Source organism: Camelus ferus, chromosome 9, assembly GCF_009834535.1.
Source record: "Camelus ferus isolate YT-003-E chromosome 9, BCGSAC_Cfer_1.0, whole genome shotgun sequence".
Lineage (NCBI taxonomy): Eukaryota > Metazoa > Chordata > Mammalia > Artiodactyla > Camelidae > Camelus > Camelus ferus.
Window position 1 is genome coordinate 36,062,078 of NC_045704.1, and position 24,615 is coordinate 36,086,692.

Sequence of the window (24,615 nt, forward strand, 5' to 3'; positions counted from 1 at the left end):
CCCTGCAGAGTTGGCCAAGAAGTACTTGCAGCTGCTGAGGACTTCCACCCAGCAGCGCTATGGCAGCAAGACTCCGGGGCCGGGGCAGCCACTGGCCTTCCACCAAGCCTACATCCCTCCAATCTTGCAGTGGAGCCGGACCTCAGCGCCTTTTGACACTCAGGAGGGGGCTGTTATGGGGCACCCCAAGGCAGAAGATGGCACCAACGTGAGCATTCGGGACCTCTTCAATACCAAGGCCGACAAGGGCCCGAGAGTGACGGTGCTTCTGGGGAAGGCGGGTATGGGCAAGACCACACTGGTGCACCAGCTCTGCCAGATGTGGGCTGATGGTCAGCTGGACCGCTACCAGGCCTTGTTCCTTTTCGAATTCCGCCAGCTCAACCTCATCACAGACTTTTTGACACTGCCCCAGCTCCTTTTTGATCTGTACCTGAGACCCGAGGCGGGCCCCGAGGCTGTCTTCCAGTACCTGCAGGAGAATGCTAACGGAGTCCTGCTGATCTTTGATGGGCTGGACGAGATCCTCGACTCCTGCTCCAGCAAGGAGACTGCCGATCCTGAGGCCCCAGTTTCAGCCCTCACCCTCTTCTCCCGCCTCTGCCGTGGGGCCCTCCTGCCTGGCTGCTGGGTAATGGCCACCTCACGTCCAGGGAAGCTGCCTGCCTGCCTGCCCACGGAGGTGGTCACGGTCCACATGTGGGGCTTTGACACACCACGAGTGGAGGAGTATGTGAGGCACTTCTTCAGTGACCAGCTGTCCCAGGAGGCGGCCTTAGCAGAGTTGCAGGCAAACAGACGTCTCTGGAGCATGTGTGCGGTGCCTGCACTGTGCCGAGTCACCTGCCTCTGCCTCTATCGTCTGCTCCCAAGCAGCTCTCTAGGCCAGTCCGCAGCCCTCCTGCCCACCGTGACTCAGAACTACATGCAGATGGTGCTCACCCTTAGCCCTCAAGGGGTCCTGCATGAGGAGTACCTGCTGGGCCTCGGGGAGGTGGCCCTGAGGGGTCTAGAGACCAGGAAGATTATCTTCTCTGCAGGAGACATCCCTCCACCCATGATGGCTTTCGGGGCTGCCCTAGGCCTGCTGAACTCATTCTGTGTGTGCACAGGCCCCGGGCACCAGGAGACGGGCTATGCCTTCAACCACCTCAGCCTGCAGGAATTTTTTGCTGCCCTGTACTTGATGGCCAGCCCCAAGGTGGACAAAGATTCAGTCACCCAGCATGTCACTCTCAGTTCTCGCTGGGTGCTGCGGACCAGCGCTAGACAGGACCTCTTAGATCACCTTCTCACCTTTCTGGCTGGTCTGGCGTCCTGTGCCTGCCGTCCCTTCCTTGGCCTCCTGGCACAGCGGGACGAGGTGTGGGTGGGTACCAAGCAGGCAGCAGTTGTGCAGGCACTGAGGAAGTTGGCCACCCGCAGGCTCACAGGGCCAAAAGTTGTAGAGCTGTGTCACTGTGTGGGTGAGACACAGGAGCCTGAGCTGGCCAGCCTCACAGCCCAAAGCCTCCCCCATCAGCTGCCCTTCCACAACTTCCTGCTGACCTACGCCGACCTGGCTGCCCTGACCAACATTCTAGGGCACAGGCATGCTCCTATCCACCTGGAGTTTGAGGGCTGCCCCCTGGAGCCCCGCTGCCCTGAAGCCCTGGCAGGCTGTGGGCAGATAGAGAATCTCAGGTGAGAGTAAAGTCAGGGGCACGGGGGAGGACCTGAGGAGATCCCTGGGAGAGATCTGGACTTTTGGGAGAGTGGAAACCAGCCAGTCTGGAGACTCCTGCTGAGGGAGACTGAGTAAGAACCTCAAATATCAGAACAAATAGGCCCCCACTGCACCTTAACCTGTGACACAGTGAGGAAGCTCTGTACCTGGCCAGTAACTCTGGAGTCCAGTTAGATCCCATCTTGTCATGGTTCCTAGATTCTTTCTCTCTCTCTTTCTCTCAGTCTTGGGCTGGAGCATCTGGTCCAGGCTGTGCTGCTAGAGCCTGTTTGGGAGGTGAGAATTCTACCAGTGAACCAGCAATTCTGCTAGAGCCTGTTTGGTTTGGACAAGTTATTTAACCTCCTCTCAGCCTGAGTTTCTTCATCCCTAAAATGAATCAGTAATACCTACTTCAAAGGGTTGTTGTGAGAATGAGATGAAATAATGCATGAAAAACACTTCTTAGCACAGTTCTTGGCACACAGTAAAAGCTCAGCATGTGTAGTAGCTAGAGAGAAAGGTTAAGCTGCAGTAACAAAGAATCCCACCCCCCTCTAAATACAGTAGATTGAATAATATAGAATTCTATTTCACTCTTACGGAAGACTCAGAGGTAAGTGGTCCAGGTCAGTGGAATAGCTCAGCTCCACATGATCATTCAGGGACCCAAGTCCCTTCCACCATTGCTACATCATCTCCTTGGGCATCTTGATCTGCATGGTCAAAGCTAGGACATGGAAATATCTGTGCTCTGGCTTGGGGGAAGGGAAAGAGAGCATGGATCAGATGTGCCCAATGTGTTAAAGCCCAGCCCTGGAAATAGAATTCCAGTGGTGAGAATATAGTCATATGGTCACACTGAGCTGTAGGGGAGGCTGGAAAACACCACCTCTGGCTGGGAAACCGTGCTCCCAGTTATAGCTACAGTGGAGAAAGGGTTATGGTGGTCAATTAGTGTCTGCCATAATATGTATTTGTTACTACTATAACAATTACGACTGCTATTGCTGTTACTGTATTAAGTTCCATCTGTCGGAGGAGGGGATGACCACTAAACCCTGCCTACAATTGATCTTCTGCCACTTTACGTCTTCCTGTGGCAGCTTTAAGAGCAGGAAGTGTGGGGACGCCTTTGCTGAAGCCCTCTCCAGGAGCTTGCCAACAATGGAGAACCTGAAGAAGCTGGGGTGAGCCAAGGGTTGAAACCAACACAAATCCTCAGCTGGGGATGCCTGGAACTCTCCTCCCTCCCCTCAACCCTACACAGGGCAGATTTCTGGTCTACCCATCCCCATTCCCCATCCTCACCATCTTTACTTACACTGTAGGTTAGCAGGAAGTAAGATCACTGCCCGAGGCATCAGCCACCTGGTGCAGACTTTGCCCCTCTGTCCACAGCTGGAAGAGGTCAGGTGAGTGATCACCAGGAGGGCTCACTGGCTGAGGGGAGGATTCACTGCCCAGGTCCCAGGGCCCCCCTGGGGTCTGGACTGGGTCCTGTATATTCCATCAAATTCTGGCCAGTACTTTTTCAGTGAGACCCAGAGAGGGGAAGTATCAGTCTGAGAACTGAGTGGGCCTGGATCCAAACACAAGACTCCTAGAGACCTCAGAGAAGTGCTAACATTTTGGGCCATCTTGAAGGAGCTTGAGTTTTGAGGGTCCCCCTCCTTTTTCTGTGACCCTGAGAGAAGGGATGGCAGTGTGTAGACAGGTACCAGGTAGGTACACATAAATGCATGAAACACACACATACCTTCACATTCATGCACACACACTTGCATGTGCCTGCTCACTTAAGTATATGCCCCACGTACATGCCCTTGCATGCACACTTAGATCTATATCCACGTCTAAACACATATGCACAAATATACTCCTGCCCTGTGTCTGTGATCAATGGCCTGAGAAGGATGGGGCCAGGGATCCTTCTTAGCAGCTCCCTGGCAGGACCACTGCTACCTTGTATGGCACCTTTATGAGATTTAGAAAAGACACCCTTCCATCCAGGCAGATGCATCCAAGCAGATTCAGCCTAGCACAGTGTGCACTGCTTGTTGAGTGGTGCATTAGCCGGACCAGAGCTCTGCTCTGTCCCCTCTGCTGTTCATGATCACTCTGGGTGATGGGAGAGAAGATAAAGGTCATTCTCAATAATCAAAGAAAAATAAATGTCAGTCAGTTTTGACATTTCTAAACCTTTGTCCTGAGCAAGTGATCACATGCAAGCACCCTCACACTCTTCAGCTCTTCTCTCCTTCCAGCTAGGAACCCAGGCAGGGCTGGTGTGGACCCCATTTGACAGGTGGGGAATGTGAAGTCAGAAAAGAAAGTGCTTGGCCTAGGGCTCTGGGTGAATCAGAGTCAGAGAGGAGGCTGGAAGCAGCTTCTCCTGCATCCCAGTCTGCTCATCACCTGGGAGCCAAAAGGCCCTAATGAACTCAGGGCACTGGTACATCCCAGACAGAGCCCAGAGAGCAGGGCACTGGGTCCCTTCATCCCACCTCATGAGGCCTTCACAGTTTATCATGTGGATCCCTTGAGTCACCAGGCAGAAACTCCCCCAAAGGGACCAAATAGGGACAGAAGTGAGACCAGCAGAGGGCCTTTCCTCCTAGCTTGGCCTGCTGGATACCATGATGTTGTTGTGAGTCCCTGTCTTGTGTCTCCTGCATGAGGGTGGCCATGCCTGTCACCTGCCAACTGGGGCTCCCAAGTCTCCCAACCCCACTGCTGAGGGACTGGGCCTTGATCTTCCTGTAGCTTTCAAGACAACCAGCTCAAGGACAGGGAGGTGCTGAGCATCATAGAGATACTTCCTTACCTGCCTCGGCTCCGGAAGCTTGAGTAAGCAGTCTTCCCATTGCCTCTGCCTGAGTCACCCTCCTCCCTTGACAAGCAATGAAAGTCTGGGGTGGATGGGATGGGGGATTCACTCCTGACACCTTTGCCACAAATCATGCAGCCTGAGCCGCAACAATATCTCCGTATCAGCCCTACTCTCCTTGACAAAGGTGGCAGTCACATGCCCTACCATCAGGATGCTACAGGTCAGGTGAGCAAAAGGGGTGGGATCCTGGCCTTCAGAGTCTTGGGAAAGGGAATGAGAATATGGAGGATGGGAAAAGGAGGAAGCCACTCGTCTGTAAGACCTACGTGTGCTTGCCTGAGTCTGTTTTATTCACATCGGTATCTCCAGAGCCTCCCTCTGGCCTGGCACCTCGTACTCAATAAATAGTGAATGAATGGAAAAGTAGGTGGATAGTCGGATGAATGGATAAGGGAATGAATGAACCTGTCTAGCAAGAATAGGCAGAGCGAAGGAATCCTGAGTCGCGTGTCGCTCTCCGTGGTGCTGAACTAGCGTTGCCTGTTAAGATCATAGGGTAGGTTAAGTTCCATGCCTCTTAATCCTAAAACACTGTGTCTCCTATAAAAACTCTTAGCATTCCTAATTTTATTATCTTTCTTGTAAAATCTGTCTTCCTGATTTTTTTAAACACTCAGGATTCATCAAGCAACAACATAGTCACAATTTTTCATGTCTCATTTCAAGCATTTTTGTCAGTCCTCTTGTTTCTCTGTCAATTACAGAATCAACTTTTCTGGATATTTGGGGCAGCAAGGGGGTACGCGGGGAGGGGGTGATGTACGGGTTTCATGGCTCGGTGTCTGACCCTACAGGGAGGCGGACCTCATCTTCTTTCTTGTCCCACCTGCAGAGGCGGCTGCGGAGCTACAAAGGTAAGAACTGAGGGATCAGGTAGGTCTGGGCTCATCCTGAGAAGCAATCTGAGCTCAGACAGTTGTGGGGAAAAGTGGCCAAAAGAACTAAGAAGAGCTGGAATGTGGGAACTCTTCTTGCCACTGCTGCCCTGAGAAATGACTTACTTCTTGGAGTTGGCCAAGGACTTAGCTTCCCCTAGTGTCTCTGGACCACATCCAATTCCTGTGGTTAGGGAGCATCCCCAGAGATCTCAGAGTGAATCAGACCCTTAGGGAGGGCATGAAGATATGGTGAGATTGGCATTATTATGTAGAGAAAACTCTTCCAAATTAAAAAAGGGAGGAGGCAGTTATGGTACCAACATCTTAAAGCTGTTCTGAGAATTAAATGAATTAATATATTGAGAGTGCTTAGAACACTGCTGGCATCCAGTTGGCACTCAAATGCTGGATATTCCAGCTGTGCATGGATTCCAGCTTGGCCAGTCCTGTCTGGGCAGAAAAAAAGGGAAGTTGCCTTCCCATTAAAGAACTTCCTAACTGTGTTCCCCTCACACCCCTCCGTGGCTGAGACTCAGAGTCAAATGAAGTTGTATGTCCTTGTGCAAGTCCTTTCCCTGCTCTGAGCCTCAATTTCCTCACCTATACAAGGATTTGGAGGACCAGAGTCTTTACTCTCTGTTTGTCTAGAGCTGTGATGCCCAATACATTTCTACTAGCCACATGCAGCTATTTAATTTTATATTAATTAAAATTAAGTCAAATGAACATTTCAGTCATTTTAGCCATATTTCAAGTGCTCAGTGGCCCTGGGTGGCTAGTGGCTCCCATCGTGGATGAAACAGATAGAAAACATTTCCATAATCGTAGGGGGTTCTTTTGGACAGCACCAATCCAGAAGTCTGTGAAAACCCACAAAATCCCAGCTTCCCTGCAGCCCCCAGTCCTCCCCTGGCTCAGCTGGGGAGAGCCTGGAGATGCTATGGCTTCCCCACAGCCTGCACCCACATACAGCCCATGCACCTGGCCTTCTGAACTCTACAAATGGAGACTAGTGCATCTTAGATAATAGCAGGTTCTTTTTCCTAAGATTCAATTTTGTGCCTACGGCGGGCACTTGACCATGTATCATCTCATTCAGTCCTTCAATCACTCTATGTGTTAGATATCATCCACTTTAGAAAAGAGCAAATGGAAGCTCCAGTGGGTGAAGTGACTTGCCCAAGGCCACACAGCTATATACGGCAGAACCAGAACTTGAATAAAGGTCCCAAGTGACCTCAAACCTTTTGTTCCTGCTGCTTTGCTGAACAGCACCTTCAGTACCTTCAAACAACAGTCTTTGTTACTCACTTACTGTGGGTCGTGCTACAGGGTCTTCAGCCCCTAGAAACCAAGGGAAGAGGTTTGGTCCATCAGGCCCTGGACTCCTGAGCCTGGGCCAGTGTGTGATTTGTTCTTGCCAGAGACCCAGACCTGCAGGAAAATGCCAAACAGAGGAAAGAGGCTCAGAGGAGAAGCCTGGCACTCAGGTACTTCAGTGGGATCTATTGCCTTGAGGGGAGGGATAGGATATCGGGGGAGGGTCCGCTTTCCAAAGGAGGCATAGCAGGGGCAGGGAAAGGACATGAATAACCCATCCTGGCCTGAACAAGGAGCATTTGTCATAACAACAAAAATAGCAGCTGTAATTTAACAGACCCTTGCTATGTACTGGCCACTATGGTATTTTATATCCGTTACTTCATTGTAATCTTTTGAAAACCCTGCAAAGAACACATTATTAGTCCTATTTATTAAAGGAGGAAACTGAGTTTCAGATAGGTTAGATGCCTTGTCCAGGGTCACCCAGCTACTAAGAAACAGGGTCAAGGTTAGACCCAGGTCTGTTGGCTTCCTGTGTCCCCTAGCTCCTGACAGCCGCACTCAGAGCTAGAGGAAGCATAGTGTAGCTTCTTACCTTGGGTCTGTCTGCTCCCACCCCTACTGCAGGCTCCAGAAGTATCAGCTCAGGGTCCATGATGTGGAGATGCTCATAGCCCAGCTCCGGGAAGGTCCATACCTGGATGAAGTGGAGTGAGTATCATGGGACAGGAGTATCCCAGTGTCACTGGGACAGGAGACAGAAGGGAGGGCAGCATAGGAACAGGCCCAGCTTTGAGTGGATGGTGTGGGGAAGGGCACGCTGCTTCATTAAGAATTTGAGGGAAGCAGATCATCATAATAGCTGCCACCATGAGCACCTGTCCTGTACCAGGTGCTTTTACATATATCCTCATTTAATTTTCACATCTGTGCAATATAAGTACTGTTACTATGCACATTTTTTAATGCACGATTTATAGGAGAGGAAATTAAGCCATAGAAAGGTAAACCTGCTCAAGGTCACACAGCTAGGAAGAGTCCAGGCCAGGGTTCAGGCTCAGAAAGTCTGGCTCCTAGCCTGATCCTCATTGTGATCTGCAAAGCAGAAACCTCACCACACCTAGGACTGTCTTCCAAACCACAGCCCTCAGGGTCCCCTCACCCAGCCTTCCTCCCAGACTAGCACGAGGTGACCTCTTTTTAAGCTGGAGAAATTCCCATGATGTCCAGGTCCTGGGCAGAGCCTTTGAGAGCGGGGCTTGGGGATTGGTGGAAGTCCTGTTACATCATTAGGAACGGACCCCTGCCAGGACTATTCCAGGAAATCAGATGGGCGTGAAAATGGGGTGATGGAATATGATCATGTATTTTGAGGTGAGTCACCCCACCCTTGGGCAAGATGGACAGAGTGAGGGCTGTCTTGGTGCCCAAGGCTTGAGCCTTGACCTTGTCCCATTGGGAGAACCAAGGCTGGGTTAGAAGGTGGTTTTTTACCAAACTCACATACTTTCACCCACTTTGCCACTACAAGGCCCGTCCCTCCCCACGGTGTTCTCACCTGCAGTAAGGCCCCATCACCCACCTCATTACACAGACCAGACACCTCTCAGTCCCCTTGCCCTCCCCAATAGCCAGTCCATCCTGAGTCGACCTACCCCATTCTCAAAGCCATTCTCTTTGCTCCATCCTCTTTTCATCCACCTCCTTAGTCCAAACCTCTCGCATCTTTCACTTGGATGACCCTGTCAGCCTCCTCACTGGGTTCCCTGCTTCCACCCCGGCCACTTCCACCTGGCAGAGTGCAAACTGCATGTTACTGCTGCCTGCCCCCTTCGCTCCTTCCCACTGCTCAGGATAAAGCCCAGATCCTAAAGTCCTGTGTGATCCAGAACCCTGCCCTCAAACCCACAAGCCCCTTCTGACCCCACCCTCACAATCACTTTTCAATCCCGACATGCTGGCTTCCTTTCAGGTCCTCAAATGTGCTATGCCCCAGGGCCTTTGTGCTGTTCCTACTACAAGGAACACCCTTCCCCCATCTCTCTCCCATCTCTTACCTATTGAACTCCTAGTATTTTTAGCAAGTAACTCAAATATCATAGAAGCCTTCCCTGGTCTCCAGACTAGATCAGATGCCCCTGTAAGCATGGAGCTCATCACAAGGAGCAGTTATGTAGGTTGTAGCATAAGTAAACTGACTGTACTTCAGTAAAAATATGTTTAAAAAAAAAAAAGAAAAAGAAACAGTTGAGGATGGGGCCTTGAAGTCAGGCTGGCTGAGTTTAAATCCCAGGTCCAACTTTGAGCAAGTGTTTTAACCACTCTGTACCTCGGTTTACTTATCAGTAAAATGAGGATAATAATAGTGCCTACTTCATAGGATTGTTATGAGGATTCAATATCCAATAATTGTAAAAGCACCCAGGACAGTGCCAGGCATGTAATACCTAATCTTTCAACGTTTGTTATAATTAAGGTTCATTTATTGGCATGATGCTTTGACTAAAGTCAATGAGGGACTGTGTGAATGCTGGGAGTTGAGAGGGAACCCCACCCTAGCAACACAGGACATCACACCCCTCTATCTCAGTCTCTCAGGGAACCAGCTGGAAGATGAAGGCTGTCAACTGATGGTGGAGGCTGCATCCCAGCTGCACATCACCAGGAAGCTGGAGTGAGTTGCCCACCCAACTGCTGGGTACCAGGGAGGGCCCAGGAGAACCATAGTTCTGGCTCAAAGTCATCCAGAAATAGTGCTGTTCCACTGACCACCACTAATTTCTCCCAACTCCAGCTGGAGTGGTTATAACCATTACCTTTGGCATGAGCCACTTAGTTCCAGTTATTAAAACCCCTTGCACACGTAGAACATGTTCACCAGACATCAGTAACCTGTGTTCCAGCTTGTCCTGATAACAACCCCAGGGTGGGGTGGGGCGCAGTGTTGCATTAGGGTATTGGGTGGATGGGTGCTGGGGTGTTTGGTTGGGATGTTGGAGTGGGAAGTGGCATGTTAGGGTGGGGACATGGTTTTGGGGTGAAGGAGTGGCTTGTTGGGGTGGTGGGATGGAAAGAAAGTGTGGCTATTAGGTGTGCTGTGGTCTTACATGGTGTGCTGGAGTTTGAGTGGGATGTGTTGGGGTCTTAGCATCAAATGTGAGTTGGGGTGAGGGAGTGTGGAGATTGTGTTAATAGTGGTTTAGAGCCTTGGCTTTGGATTTAAATTCTGGCTCTGTCAACTGAGTAGTTTTGTGACCCTGGGAAAGTAACTCAATGTCTTTTGGCCTCAGCTTACCCATTGGTAAAATGGGATTAAAAATGGTGGTTATTTTATCATCAGTCCAGAAAGCTGAGGATCAGAGAGGCAAAAATGGTGAGTCAGTTCTCACTGCTCCAGCTGGATAGCTTTAGTCACCGTGTGGGACAGGGAGTCATATGCCTCTTGGCTCATCCACGTGGGTCAGAATCCTTTGAAATCCCCTGATTAAGGATCCAGGACATTCCAGGAGTGACAGCCAGCCAGCTGCTGAGGCCAGGAGGAGAGGGCTGGAGCTGTCTGGGGCTGAGGACTTCAGCCACCTGCTGATGGTGGCCTCTCACCTCCTCTCCACAGCCTCAGCGACAATGGGCTTTCTGCAGCCAGGGTGCACTGTGTGCTCAGTGCAGTGAGCACGTGCCAGACCCTGGCAGAACTACACATCAGGTAGGAACTCCCAGTGGACCACCATCACCCACTCCCACTTCCAGCCGGAGCTCCTGGCTCTCCTATCATTCTCTCCGAACCCTTGGAATTCTTTCTGGCCCCAGGTCTTTGGGACCTGTAGCGGATGCCTTTAGTGCCCTCCCAGGCCCCTTTGGCACCAGGTGCACCTGCTCCAGATGCTGCAGGTGTTGGCTGCTCACAGCTTATCCCTCCTCTGAAGAAATGCCCTGGGCTGATAAGTGATGCCTGGGAGGTTACACCTCTCCTGATTGCCCCCCATCCAGGTGGGGCCACTAACATAGGCAGAGGTATAACTCTCTGGCCCTCTTGCCTCAGGTGGGACAAACTTGTGGTGCTAGTCATGCTCCAGGGTGCCCTGTGGGGTCAGGCTGAGGACCTGGTCTGTTCTACTTCCCTCAGTCCCTTACTGGTTACTCCAGAGAGCAGGCCTTCGGTACATCATGTACACAAGTGACCAAGTGACTCTTTCAAAGGGAACCCGACCTAAGAAAGGGTCCAACCTTATTTCTGTAAGTCTGGGGAGCTGAGGAAAGGTGTTAATTAATGTTGACCCAGTCCCCACCCATAGGGGCTCTCAACTGAATAGGGTTTTAAACACCCCTCAAAGGAGGAAAGGGGGACCTTTATAATGATTCACTAAATGTCCCTAGGGCATTCCAAATGACACTCCATTCACTTCTAGGAATTTATGTAAAGGAGTCATCTTTAGTGATTGTGCAGACACATTCAGCTGCGGTATTGGTTATGATAGGAAAAATGAAAATAACGTAAATGTTTAACAATAGGATATTAGACATATTAAACTAATTTAACTACCAGAGAGAAGAACTTGACAGAACTATGATAAGGCTGCAGCTTTAGTGTGAAGGGATGACTGTGGCATATTAAGTAAACATAAAAATTTTAATTCATCATTTTTATAATAAAACTTTTCAATCATACTCAAAGGTAGGGAGAATGGTACAATGAACTCCCCAGTTCCCACCAATAATTAACAACCATTCTGTAACCCTTGTTTCATCTGTCCTTTGCAATATCAATTTTTAAAAGGGAAACTATTATTGTAATCCCATTTTTTAAGAAAGAAAATTAACTGCATTAAGAAAACAAAAGACTTGAAAGACCCACTCCAAATGTTATCAGTGGTAATGGATATGTGGAAGAGATTGTGGGTGATTTTTCTTTATTTTCTTCTTACTTTACTATATTTTCTAAGTTCTCCACAAGGAAGAAGTATGACTTTTGTAATGGGGACTATATAACTTTTGATTTGAAAGGCAATGTTAGGATGCTCCAGCTGCCAGTTACAGCCTCATGTGGACTCTCATTGCCTTCCTGCCCTGGCAGTGACCTCACCAGCCTGGGATGAGCACCCTCAGCTGAGGGTACCCCTGGTACACGACAAACAGGAAGGAGAGAAGAGGGTTTCAGCCTGAGGCAAACCAGGGAGAAGGCAGAACTGATATTTTCTTTCAAAGACTTTCCAGGAAATGAGGGCTGATATGTGTGTGAAATTTCTGCTGTAGAAAGACTTCAGGCCCCCAAGAAGCTCAGAGGAAGTTGGGGCAAAGTCAGAGGAAGTGCTATAGCTAGAGGCAGGGGGATGGCACCTTGGAGGTCCCTGGAGGCCAAGCTAAAAAATGACACACAGCAGCAAGGACCCCCATAAGCCTCCTCCCTCCTCCTTCTCTCTGCAGCCTGCTGCACAAAACTGTGGTCCTCACATTTGCCCCAGAGCCAGAGGAGCAGGAGGCGATCCGGGAGAGGTAGGACCCCATTGCCATCCCAGCCCATCCCTTGGCCAGAACCATCCCCTCTTTGACCTCCACAGCTGGACAGTCCAACACAACTGCTGGGGGACCTTGACAAGTTCACGAAGGCACGGGAAGCCAGCAGCCTTGGCTGGGGATGCAGCCCTAAAAGGGAGGGTCAAAGGACAGATCACCTCCCTGTTTCCCAAGCATTCCCTGAAGAGAACCCTGGGATGCCTGGTGCAGACGGCACACAGGGTCAAGGGTGGGGTAGCAGAGAGCTATATGAGGGAGACTGGGGCCCTTCAGCCTAAACCCAGAGGATCGCCTGGCTTGTAGCTCTGATTTTGGCCAGAACTTCTGGCTCCCTTTGGCACAGGACCCCTTTAGAGAGTACCTCCTCCAGGATTCCATCCTGGATTGCCTCAGTGCAGCACATGGGCAGAGACTCCGCTCTTTGCTCCTCAGTGTTCACCTATAATCTCTTCTGTAGGGTCTGAGCTTTTAAAGGTTTGCTTGGAACTGAGGCTGACATCTGTGAGGGCACTGGTGATGATGATATTAATGATACTAACAGCCAAGGTTAATTGAGCATTTACTGTGCAATGAGCAGCCAACTAAGGCAATTCACGTATGTTCTCCCAGTAAGAGGCTAAGTGATTTGTCCCAGGTCATACAGCCAGGAAGTAGTTCTCTTCCCAGGGCCCAGTTGGAGCCAAGGTCTGACTGTCCCCAGGTCTCATATAGAGATTAAATGGTGGGAAGGATGGCTGAAGATGGAGTTTGAGCCAGTAGAGAGGTGTTTGCTCAGCCTGGCCTTGGTGTGTGTCCCTCCAGGGCTGCATTTCCTGACAGTATTATGCTCCAGATGCCCCCCGAGCCACCCCTGCGCTTCCCAAGGATCAGGTACAATGATGGCCTGCAGTCCCCTGCTGTGGTTCCAGCCTCCTCCCTTCCTGGGCACACAGCCTGTCCCCGGGCCCCCAGCCCCAGATACTCCCCAGAGGATATAAGCTGCTATATCCAGGAGTCATGGCCTGGTTTTCCCACCTCCCATCTTCCCTGCCCAGCCCTCCCCTTAGGGGGCTCACGAGGCAGCCCCCTAGTCACCTTCCCTGCCCAGAGTCCCCACTCCCCTTAGCTGGAATTGTACCTGAGGGATTGTGGGAACTCTGGATGGAGAGAATGGGGAAGAACTCGGCCCCTTCCTTCCTGATCCTGGAGCTTAGGCCTGGGGGCTCAGCTCAGCCCCTGCAGGATTCCCATCACAACTCTTCCAGCCTTCTCTCTGATTCTGTGTCCATCTGAATCCCCCTCCCTGTCTGTCTGCCCTCTTTGGGCACTGTCTCTCAGTCTCTCTCAGTCTCTGTCTCTGTCTCTGTCACCTTCTCTCTCTCTCTCATCTTTGTGTTTCTCCATCTTGGTCTCTCTCTCTCTGCATCTCTGACCCTCTCTGGCTCTTCTCTTCCTGTGTGACATTTTATGCCTGCAGTGTGTATTGGTCCCTCTTTGTCTGTCTGGATGCCAGATGCATCCCAGTCCCCCGTCCCCAAGTCTCTTTGCCTGTGTGTCTAAGGGTGGTGGCCACTCCCCCACCCCCATCAGCGGGGCAGGCACTGCAGGGCTGTGGTTCTGCCTTCTGCAGGCTGACACACTGTGGCTTGCAAACCCAGCACCTAGAGCAGCTCTGCAAGGCCCTGAGAGGAAGCTGCCTCCCCCGTCACATCGAGTGAGTGGGTTGTGGTTGGAAGATGGGTGGGTGGGGCCGATCTGTTGGTAGGTGTTAGTGTGTTACATTTTGTTTTGTTTTTTTAAGATTTAAATCATCAGTTCTTTCCCTGCTGCAATCAGGAGCCCCTTAGAGAACCCGGGGAAAGTTGTGACTCTTCCCCCTAAAACACACATACCCCACATTTGACACCCTCTGAAACCCAACCCTGACCCCTCAGGGGTCACAAACCTTAGGGTAAGAACCCTAGAGGAGACCTCAGCTGACCCAGTGCCATGTGCTGAGATCAGCCTAGCAGCCCAAGGCCAAAGTGTCCGTTTCAGGAGGAATGGGTGGCTGAGTGACAGAGGCAAACTCCTGCCCATCTCCACCCCGACCCTCTGCTAATCTGTTCCCCCCCGTCCTTCCCAGTTTATCAGGCAATGCTCTGGGGGACGAAGGTGTGGCCCTGCTGGCTCAGCTGCTCCCAGGGCTGGGCGCTCTGCAGTCCTTGAAGTGAGTAGCCATCTGGGAAAAGCCTCTGAGCTTTGTCCTCATCAGAATGAGGGGATGCATGTGGAAAGGGGGTGATGAAGAAGGGGTGAGGGGAGTGTTCTGTGTCCTATCTCACTCCCTCCTGGGGTTATCATAAAGATTAAGTCAGAAAAATGCATGTCTGCCACCCAGTCCAGTCCCTGACACATGGCAAGTGCTCAGGACAGGGTCAGTACTACTGTGATTTTCATTAAAATACAGACTGGGCTGTGACTCACTGATCCAGCTTCTGATTTAAGCTTTCGCTTCTCAAACCTGTCTCCCTGTCTCTGCGCAGACTCTCTCGGAGGCCCAGGCCACTTGGGGCAGCGCAGGCACGGGTGGAAGGGATGACCTGTTTAACATAATGGCTGGCAGCCGTTCTGGCCCTGGGGTGTAGGGAGGGGCTGTTTGATGGTGCCCTGGCCAGGTAGGCAGGGAGGGTTTGGACCAGAGAAGACACTTAAGCAGGGTGCCCAGGGACAGCTAAAGAGCCCTGAGCACCGGTGGGGAGTGGGGAGATATTCAGTATTGGGAGGGAAGGCCTGGAAGGAGGCCAGGAACCCCCCAACTTTACCTGCAGCCATCCAGAGTTCCTGGGCCCTTGAAGTACCCTGTGTTTCCTGGCTCACATTCCCCCTTCTCTTCCCTAACTCTTCTGGGCCCAAGTGAGAGGCTCCCTGGTCACAGGAACCTGGTCACAAGTCCTAGGTTCCCAGTGTGACCTTAGGCAAATTGCAACACCTCTCTGAGCTCCTGGTTCCCAACCAGTTAACACACAAACTCTAGAGGGTGTGGCTGTGGTTTTGGCTAAGGGGAACCAGTGAGTTCTAATCTCAGCTCTGTCACCAAGGTGTCTCATAATCTTGGGCAAGAACTTGCTGCTCTCTGGGCATCAGTTTGCCCATCTGTACAATGGGGAGTTGGTAGAGGCACTCTCTGACCATCCGGGGTTCAGCATGTTCCATTGGCTGGAACAGAGAGGGACAGCCCTCTCCCACCCTGTGCTCTGACCACAAAGAGGGTGTTTGTGAGTCCTGAGTGACCTCCGTCAGCGTCATCCCTCTGGTTCTCCAGCCTCAGTGAGAATGGTTTGTCCCTGGATGCTGTATTCAGTTTGACCCAGTGCTTCTCTACTCTGCAGTGGGTTCTGCACATGGACTTCAGGTGAGAATGCCCCTGGGTCCCTGCCCTGCCCTGCATCTGTCCCCTTCACGATGTAGCATCCTCAGGGCCCTGTTGTGACACCGAGTCCAACAAACATGTGATGTGTGTCTGTGGAATGAATGAATAGATGAATGAGTGAAATATAGCTCCAGGGATACTCATATTTCTCCAAATTCATCACAGGACAAGATTCATCGACTCTCCGGTACTTACTCTCTGGATTGTCCTGGTAGACTTTTAAGAAAACTAGGAGCTCCCTGATGGCCATTGAGTGTTCAGGGACCCACCTGAATTGTGGGGTCTTTGGAGCTGACGAAAATGTAGACCGGAAGGCTCCCAAGCCACCCTGGGGCCATGTAATGCAAATCATCCATTGTTTCAGGTGAAGTTAGCCCATTCCTCCCCTCCCACTTCCAAGAGTGGATAATATGGCAACAGACAGCCCCGGTTCAAATTCAGGCTCACCACTTACGTGCTGTGTGGTTCTGAGCAGGTCACTGAGCCTCTCCATACCTCAGTTTCCTCATCCATAAAATGGGGATAAGAACACTTCCTTACCTCACAATTTTATTGTGAGAATCAAAGGAGACCGTATCAGTGGTATGTTTTGTATGTGCCTTAAGAAATGTTTGGTTGCTTAATATATTTATTGTCCTGTCTGCTGAGAAGATGGGCCACCATCCAAGCCTTCCCTGACCCAGCCTGTCTGGTCTCTTGCTGCTGCCTGGGACTTTGGCCCTTTCTCAGACTGCTGCCTCCTCTCTGCCTGCAGCTTTGAGAGCCAACGTGTCATCCTGAGAGGTGACAGAAGAGGCAGGTAAGGAGGGAAAGCCCCTCAGATGGAGGGGGGCTCCCCCTTTCCCTCTCTGGTTCCCCATTTCCTATACGTACCTCAACCCTCAGACCCATGCTGACCACTGTTAGCCCTAGAGTAACCCACCTAGGTCTGGCATGCTGGAATTCCTCTCTTCTATAACCCCCCCCTCCATACAAATTTGCAATAATCAGCTGCCTTAAATTTTAGAAAAAGGCAATGCACACGGGAGGGAGCATGGGCGGGGCCCATGGGTGGTGCTATAGCAGAACAGGTGCTAGCAGATGGAGGGTGGAGAGGAGCAGCTGTGTTTTCGTCTCTGGGGACTTTTGCAGACCTTGGCAGACCCATGATTCCGTATGAGTCACTGCCCTTTCATACTCCAAGTATCACATTTGAGAAGCCAAGAACCGTTGGTGCTCTGAAAAAGTTTCCATATCTTTTGTGGTAAAGTGAACAGTAGTTAGTTCTCCACAGATGCTCCCGGCTGCCCCCTAGTGGAGCCTGGCATCCCGGTCTCACCGGGGAGGTTGGCAAACCCAAGGGCTCTAATGTGGGGCCAGCTGGGCAGAGTGCATTTCCAGCTAACGTCTCAAGGAAAAGCATTGCCATAGCAGGTGGGATTCCTGAAGCCAGGGGTGGCCCAAGGCAGAGTGGTCTTGCTTCCCGAGCTAGGGTCTCCATTTCTGGGGACTCTCTGGGATCTTGAAATCGAAAGAATTGAGGCACAGGGAGATGGGGTCATGTGAATACCCAGCCATGGTTAGAGAGAGGAGGGCTCTGGCCTAGCTCCCCCTGACCTGGTTAGGTGCCGCCCACCTGGACAGGTGTAAGCTGCTGGCATCCTCACTCTGGCTTCCCTTCCCTGGGCCTCAGTTGCTCTGTCTGTACAGGGAGGGGCTTGGTTGGCCGGAGCACCACTTCGGTCCTGACAATGAGTCTAGTATTCCATTGTGGATGCTTTGAACTTTCTTCTCAAAATGATTCCCCTACTCCTAGGGATCTTTTGGCTGGTGGATCTTTGCCAGAGTTCCAGGCTGGAGCCCAGTTCTTGGGGTTTGGTCAGCGCCACATCTCCAGGAGCTTCTGGTATGGTCTTACCCGCTTCTTGTTTGGGAGTAACCACAGTGGGGTGAAGGGTGACGGAGTGAGGAGAGCCTGAGGGTTAGGGCTGGGGACAGGGAGAGCGGAAAGAGTTTGAGAGACGGAGGAAAGAAAGAGGGGCGAGTATGAGGGCAGGAGGTGGGGCTGTTGGCTCTAGCATTCTCCGTAGAGAAAAGATCCTGCATTATTCCCTCTGAAGACTCCCCAGCTCTGCCATGAGGGGCTATGAGACCCTGGCTGGGCTCCTCCCCTCTCCAGGGCTTAATTTCCTCACCTGAGAAGAGAGACACCTTAGCTGGAGCCTGAACAGGGTTATTGGTGGCAGGGCAGGCAGTGTCCCAGGCAGGTAGGACAACTCATGCAAAGGACCGAAGGAGTGAAAATTTGGCCCTTGGGAAGTATTTCCCTGTGACCAGAGCTTATACAGGGAGAATGGAGGTGAGTGAAGCTGAAGAAGAGGCGTTTCACTTTTAGCCTAAGGATAGTGGGGAGCCACAGAGGGTTTTGCGCACAGGAGAGGCTGGTCAGATTAAAGATACAGTTAAAGATAAGACACTGGAGGACTTCAGGGAGGCAAGAGAGGGAAACTGGGGGTGTTAAAGTGGCCCAGGTGAGTGACAGTGGTGGCCTGGATGCGGGCAGGGGTAGTGGGAAAGACTTGGGACTGGATCAGGGCAGTTGGGCACCCAGGGGGCCTTTCCTGACACTGTCAAAGTCGGGGGACCCAAGGCTGTACGGGGTGGAGAGCATGCCCCGTGGGGAAGGGGCCTGCAGTTTGGGGAGGAGGGTCATTGGGCCCTGAGCCCTCTCTGACCCACTTGCCCTGCCTATTGCCCCTTTTCAGCCTTAAGGAATGTCAGCTGGAGCCCCTGAGCCTCTCCTGCCTCTGTGAGACTCTAGAGAAGTGCCCAGGGCCTCTGAAAGTCGAGTAAGTAAGGAGGACACAGTCCCAAAGGCACAATGTGGGCACCTGCTCAGTGACCTGGGCTGGGGGTTAGAGGCCACATGAGTCCTCCCTGGTCGCTTCCTACCTGGTCCCGAAGCCCTCCCCATGGGAGTTGCCTGACCCATTGTGGAAGACTGGTTGTCTTCCAATGGCCTCAGCTTCAGGCATCTCACCCCTCCCCCTGAGGACCCAGGCCTGTGCCAGGCCCGGACTCGTCTTCCCCGTCCTCTCAACTCAGGGCACCTGGGAGCCCCAGTCTGCCTCTTTCAGCCCTGGAGCCGCCCTGGCACTACCTGGGCCTGCCTCTGTGGCTGGAGCCTATCGCTCTGAAGGCCCCTCTCAGGGCATCCCCCAAACCCCGGGTTACCAGCTCACTCCAGAACAGCTGGGCCTCTGACCAGAGACTGGGCTTAGAATCTGGCATCCTGGCTCAGCCACTTACAAGCTGGGTGACTTTGGGCAAATGGCTTTCACTCTTTGGGCCTTGGCTTTATCATCTGCAGAGTGGACGGTCAGCCTTTCCTTCCATCATCATTGTTGTAATTTTATTGTAATAATTATCTTAAAGCAGAGAAATCCAAGACAAACCTGCCTCACCTAAATAACCTCTTCCCTCATCAGCTTAGTGTTGTCATTTGTCCCAATGGCCTTCTTCTTTTGCATATTCAGTTTTTTCCTCTTCGAAGTCACAGGCCAGCTGCATTCTGCAGTTTCACTTTACTTCACACCATTATGTGTTTTTCCGTTTTGCTACAGTCTTTTTGCTTGCTTTCTGGTTCCCATGTCAAATGCCCTTCTGGCCCTTGCAACAAGCTCATTATCCATGTTGACTGTCTGGTGTGTCCTTCCATGCCTCTCTCCACGTTCAAACACATATGGACACAGAGGGAGGGTTTTTTTAAGTAATTTAAAAAATTGAAGTCCAATGTTGTGTTAGTTTCTGATTCAGTTATACATATATGTATGTTGTAATTTTCTTTGGTGTTCATGACCTTGACAGTTTTGAAGACTACTGGTCAGATATTTTCTAAAATGTCCCTCAATTTGGATTTATCTGATATTTTTCTCATGGTTAAACTGGAGTGATGGGTTTTGGGGAAAGAACACCCCAGAGGTGAAGTGCCCTTCTCATCCCATCTCAGGAGTGTGTGTGTGGACGTGACTTATCACTAGTGACGGTGACCTTGATCACTTGGTCAAGATCGTATTTGTCAGATTCCCCATCATAAAGTTGCTTTTTGACTTAAAAAACACTTTTAATATGGAGACATTCAAGCATATATAAAAGCAGAGAAAATGGAATGATAGATCTTTGGTTCCCCTCTACCTACCTCAACAGTTACCACCTCACAGCCCTAGTGTGCGCACACACACACATTGTTTTGAATCAATTCCCAGATACCTTGTAATTTCATCTTTAGATATTTCAGTACGCACAGCTGAAAGAGAAATACTCTTTTTTTTTAAGTTTTTTTTTTTGGTAAGGGGGAGGTAATTAGGTCTATTTATTTAATTATTTTATTTAATGGCAGTATGGGGTATTGAACCCAGGACCTTGAGCATTCTGGGCATGTGCTCTACCACTTGAGCTATACCCTCCCCACCTCTTTATTTTTTAATATAACCGCAAAATCATTATCAAACATAAAATATTAACATTATTCTATGACACACTAAAATCATCAAATAGCCATTGTCCCTAAATGTCTCTTATGTGTTATTTACACAACATTTGTATGTCCGTGCATTTAACATTAGTCCGTCCATAGTTCTGATGTGCCACAAGTTACTTAATCGCCCCGCTCTAGGGTCTAGATGGACATCCAGGCTGCTTCCAAGTTTTTTGGTAGCATAGCAGCCAGTGCTGCAAAAAGTACTCTTCCACTCCTCAACTGTTAAGCACCTATTGTATACGAGGCACTGGGCTCCGTTGGACACAAAGATAACCTGGATACGGGCACTGCTTGCTGAGGCCCACCATCCACTCTGGGGGGTTGTGTGGAAACTGCTCGCAGGTGGTGCTGGGTGTCTGGAGGACAGGTAGGGGTCTAAGGGCCCCCCTCTCTCCACTGAGGTTGGAGCAAGTGGGATGAGTATGAATGCACTTTGCCAGCTGTAGTGCTGGGACCCCATGCCGGAGTACTGTTATCTAGATGCTTAATGCAGGAGTCTGGCAATTGTCCAGCTGTGTCCTGGGATTCTACTGGGGAGGCCAGGGAAGGTGGAGGGTCCCTGTCCCCCTCCCCAAATTCCACCCCTGCCCAGCCACTTTGCCTGTGTACATTTTGGCTTTCCATGTGGGATGTTGTAATGGGTAAAGGTTCTATTGCTTAAAGACAAAACAAAACAAATAACAACAACAACAAAAATAGTGTGTAAACCCCATATTGACCCAACTAGAGACCATAGCACTGTGTTTTTTTGGGGACCGGTAGAAAGCCACTGGTGTTTGTGGTCAGACCACCCCTGAAAAAGGCCCCTGTTCTGCTTGTGCTTGAAGTCCCAGGCCCAGTCCCAGGACAGAGGGGATAGAACTGAGCTGACAGCCTGGGCCTTGACAGAGGCTCCTGGCTTCCAGCTCCAGAACCATGGGATGCCCCTCCTACTGTTCCCCTCACAAAGTGAAGTGAGTCCCCCTCCAACCGGACAATAATGCAGTGGAGGTGGGCCAGGCTCATGGAAGCCCCAGAGGTGAAAGGGCAGCCTGCAGGGGGCAAAGGGACAGGGACAGAGAAAAGAAGGGGCAGCCAAGAGAAAAGAGGGAGAAGGTGGAAGGAAAATACAGTCCAAACCTGGCCTCTGGGGGTCAGAAAGTGGCTCAGACTTCCAGGGGGAGCTGTGTGGAAATCCCAGAGTGCACAGAGACTCCGGTTGCTCTGGTCCTCTGGCCGGAATAGAGACCAAAGCATGGGTAGCAGGAGTTTCTTCTAAGTGGACTGGCTTCTGACGAATTATCTGGACAAGTGATCAGCTGGTTCGTCTGGTTTTGATGGGCAATCAGAGACCCCAGCTATCCTGCATTTTTCCTTTGCTGACCTGTTATGTGCCTGAATTTCCACTATTATGTTCATTCCTTTGGGTTAAGGTGGCATTCTCTTCACAAGCATGTTCTACCCATCACTAGTCTTCATGGCCCTCAAAATAATAGTCCTGCTAGTTCATGTCTTCTGGGGAAGAAAAATGTCTACTGTAGCCTCTTAGAAATTCACAATGTACCAGGGCAGGTTAAAGGCTCTGAGAAGTCCTGCAGCGAAGAAAACGAATGTGGCCTAACCCACCATTTTTCAAACATATATGAGCTTCCTGTTCCTTCTGTCTCAATGATAACTCAAGGACCCAGTGTTCAGAGGGAGTGTTTGGGGAAACCCTGGTTTAGGACCCATCTCCAGAAGGCTCTGGCTGTGAAGCCACACTCCTAGCTTTTTCCAAGGCTTCCCCACCTCATTCAGACATTTTGTTTCACAGATTGTCCTGCAATGTCCTGAGTGACCAGAGCCTGGAGACCCTGCTGCACCACCTACCCCAACTCCCCCAGCTAAGCCTGCTACAGTAAGACTGGTTTCCCCATTTCCCTGTGCAGGGCTGAGGCTCTGGCTTTGCAAAGCTGTCTCCTTCTCTTGGGCTGTTCCATCATTTTATCTGGCGCATCTGGGAACTTGAGTCTACTTCCAGCTCTTCCCTAATATTTTATCAACCTTGGGGGAATTATCTGACCCCTCAAAGCCTCAGTTTCCTCATCTGACAAATGGGACTAATATTCTCCAACCCCTCTCGCAAGGTTGGGGTTCAAACAAGACAGTTGCTTTAAAAGCACCTTGAAGAATGGAATGCCTGTGACAAATGGGCCATCATACTTCTCCCCAGCCACAGAAAGGTCACCTACTCCTCAAAAGAGACTTACAGTTGTAGGTCATGTCTGTATCACACACCCGTTTTTAAAGGTCACCATCTAACTGTAAATGGGGAATTTAAACAGCATCCCCCAAAGTATTTAAAACTCTTTTCTAATTTCAGCTCAGACTGGTTAGAATTTAAAAAGGATTTACTTTAAATATTTTTCTTGCAAGGGGTAAAAGCAGCTGCAGCTGAGATGGAAAAATACAACAGGAAATTAAATCTCACCATTAATAGCAGCAACATAGTACTCATGCTAAGGATCTCTGGGACACCTGAGGAGGCTCATATCGCATCTAGGGTCTTGCTTACTCCTGAGTCCTGTCAGGGAGGGAAGGAGGGGATGTGTGACATTCCAGAGGTGGTCGTGTGGCAGAGCCCATGTCAGACTACAACATCCACTGTGGTCCTACCCTGCCAGGAAAGAATGGATCAGGAAGGGCTCTTCTGGACACAGAAGTTGGCAGGTTAAAATCAGTGGTTGGGAAACCTCAGACCAGAGAGGGATTTCTCTATGCCCAGCATCACACAGCACCAGCTCCCAACTTGTCATCTGTCTTTGGAATGAGGTAGCCAGCCTGACCCTCACCAGTGCTTAAGTTTTGTATTACTCAGTCCCTGGTGTTTGTGCACTGCTGTGGACCAGGCACTGCTTGGGGTGCTGCAAACACAGCAGAGAGGGAAACATAGACCAGGTTCTTGTCTTCTTGGAGCTTACTTTGTAGTAGAGGGAGCTGGACAATAAGCAAAGTGGAAGCAAATGAGATGAATTCAGACAATGGTAAGGTATTTTTCTGGATAAAGCAGTAAAGAGTGACTGGGGAAGTGATTTAGATAATGGTGGGAGTGGTCAGGGAACACCTCTGAGGAGGGACACTGGGGTGCAACCAGAAGAAGGAACAGGAACCAGCCTTATGAAAAGCAGGGAACAGCATCCCAAGAAAAGGGAAGAGCATTCCAGGAGAGGGAACAGCATGCAGGAGGCCCTGAGGCAGGACTTAGCTTGGTAGGCTCAGGAAACAGCCAGAAGGCCAATGTGGTCAGAGCACAGTGGCTGGCAGAGTTGTAGGAGAGGAGGTAGAGAAAAGGACCTTCCAAGTAGCCATGGGAAGGATTTTGAGGTTTGCCCAAGGAAACCTGAAAGGCACAGGAGTGATTTGTATTTTCAAAAGCTTAGTCTGGCTGCTGGGTAGAGAAAAGGGATTGCGGGACAAGCATGAAAATAAGAGCAGGGAGGAGGCTGTACAACCAGGTGAGAGATGATGGGGGCTGGGAATTGGTGTGTGATGGGGAGGTAGGTAGACTCAGGGTGGATCTTGGGGGTGGAACTAACAAGACAAGCTGATGGAGGATTTATGGGCTGAGGATGCCTCCAAGAGCAAAATGGCAGCATCTCACTTTCCCTAAGGCAGTGGTTGGCAATTGGGGGTGACTTTGCCCATGAGGGGACATTTGGCGATGGAGACATTTTTGTTGTCACAATGGCAGAAGAGGTAGGAGTAGTGCTACTCCTGGCATCCAGTGAGTAGAGGTCTGGAATGCTGCTGACCGTCCTACAGGACAACCCCCAACACCAAAGAATTATGCTGAGCTTGAGAAACTCTAAGGGCCTGAAGCTTCCCACTCCCCATCAGCAAGGACTGGCCTATCAAGTTCCTGCTTGAGGGTAGAAACTGTAAAAATAACAAGCATGGGTATCATGCTAGGCAGCACGCAAACATGATATGATTCGATCCTCACAATACCTTAGAAGAAGGTATACCATAAGTGGTCCTGTTTTCCAGATAAGGAAACTGAGGCTCAGAGAGGTTAAGTGATTTGCCTGAGGACACACAGCCAGTAAGCAGAACTAGGGCTCAAACCTAAGTCCATTTGACCCCAAGCTCCTGTTTTTGCCCCTTGAGTCCCTGCCTCCTTCCTTATTACCTTGCTGACCCACCAGCCCTGCATCCTTTTCCTACCCCTCCAGTCTGTCCAGGTTTCTTGCCCCCTGATCTTGTTTGGCTCCCACTTGCTCACATAGGGCCCTGCCCCTTTCCTTTTCAGGCTGAGCCAGACAAGACTGTCCCCAGAGAGCCCCCTCCTGCTGGCCAACCTCTTCAGCCAGTGCCCACAGGTTCAGAAGGTGGATCTCAGGTGGGTGTTGCCCTGGGACAACTGGAACTAGCCTGGGA

At 50.7% G+C, this 24,615-nt stretch overlaps 1 protein-coding gene across 10 annotated transcripts in view; it reads left to right on the top strand.

Moving 5' to 3' along the window:
- Window positions 1–24,615, top strand: part of NLRC5 (NLR family CARD domain containing 5) — an 80,913-nt gene that overhangs the window by 34,620 nt on the left and 21,678 nt on the right. For 8 of the 10 annotated variants that reach the window (XM_032486370.1, XM_014563853.2, XM_014563852.2 and 5 more), the window contains 20 exons: window positions 9–1,683; window positions 2,812–2,895; window positions 3,037–3,120; window positions 4,472–4,555; window positions 4,674–4,763; window positions 5,393–5,452; window positions 6,901–6,966; window positions 7,427–7,510; window positions 9,390–9,473; window positions 10,413–10,502; window positions 12,221–12,289; window positions 13,112–13,180; window positions 13,920–14,003; window positions 14,415–14,498; window positions 15,594–15,683; window positions 16,456–16,500; window positions 17,497–17,586; window positions 18,446–18,529; window positions 22,013–22,096; window positions 24,488–24,577. In XM_032486370.1, the coding sequence (XP_032342261.1) occupies window positions 9–1,683; window positions 2,812–2,895; window positions 3,037–3,120; window positions 4,472–4,555; window positions 4,674–4,763; window positions 5,393–5,452; window positions 6,901–6,966; window positions 7,427–7,510; window positions 9,390–9,473; window positions 10,413–10,502; window positions 12,221–12,289; window positions 13,112–13,180; window positions 13,920–14,003; window positions 14,415–14,498; window positions 15,594–15,683; window positions 16,456–16,500; window positions 17,497–17,586; window positions 18,446–18,529; window positions 22,013–22,096; window positions 24,488–24,577 (3,190 nt within the window). The remainder of the gene's footprint in view (window positions 1–8; window positions 1,684–2,811; window positions 2,896–3,036; window positions 3,121–4,471; window positions 4,556–4,673; window positions 4,764–5,392; window positions 5,453–6,900; window positions 6,967–7,426; window positions 7,511–9,389; window positions 9,474–10,412; window positions 10,503–12,220; window positions 12,290–13,111; window positions 13,181–13,919; window positions 14,004–14,414; window positions 14,499–15,593; window positions 15,684–16,455; window positions 16,501–17,496; window positions 17,587–18,445; window positions 18,530–22,012; window positions 22,097–24,487; window positions 24,578–24,615) is intronic. The other 2 variants (XM_014563855.2, XM_032486371.1) reach the window with 2 other exon arrangements.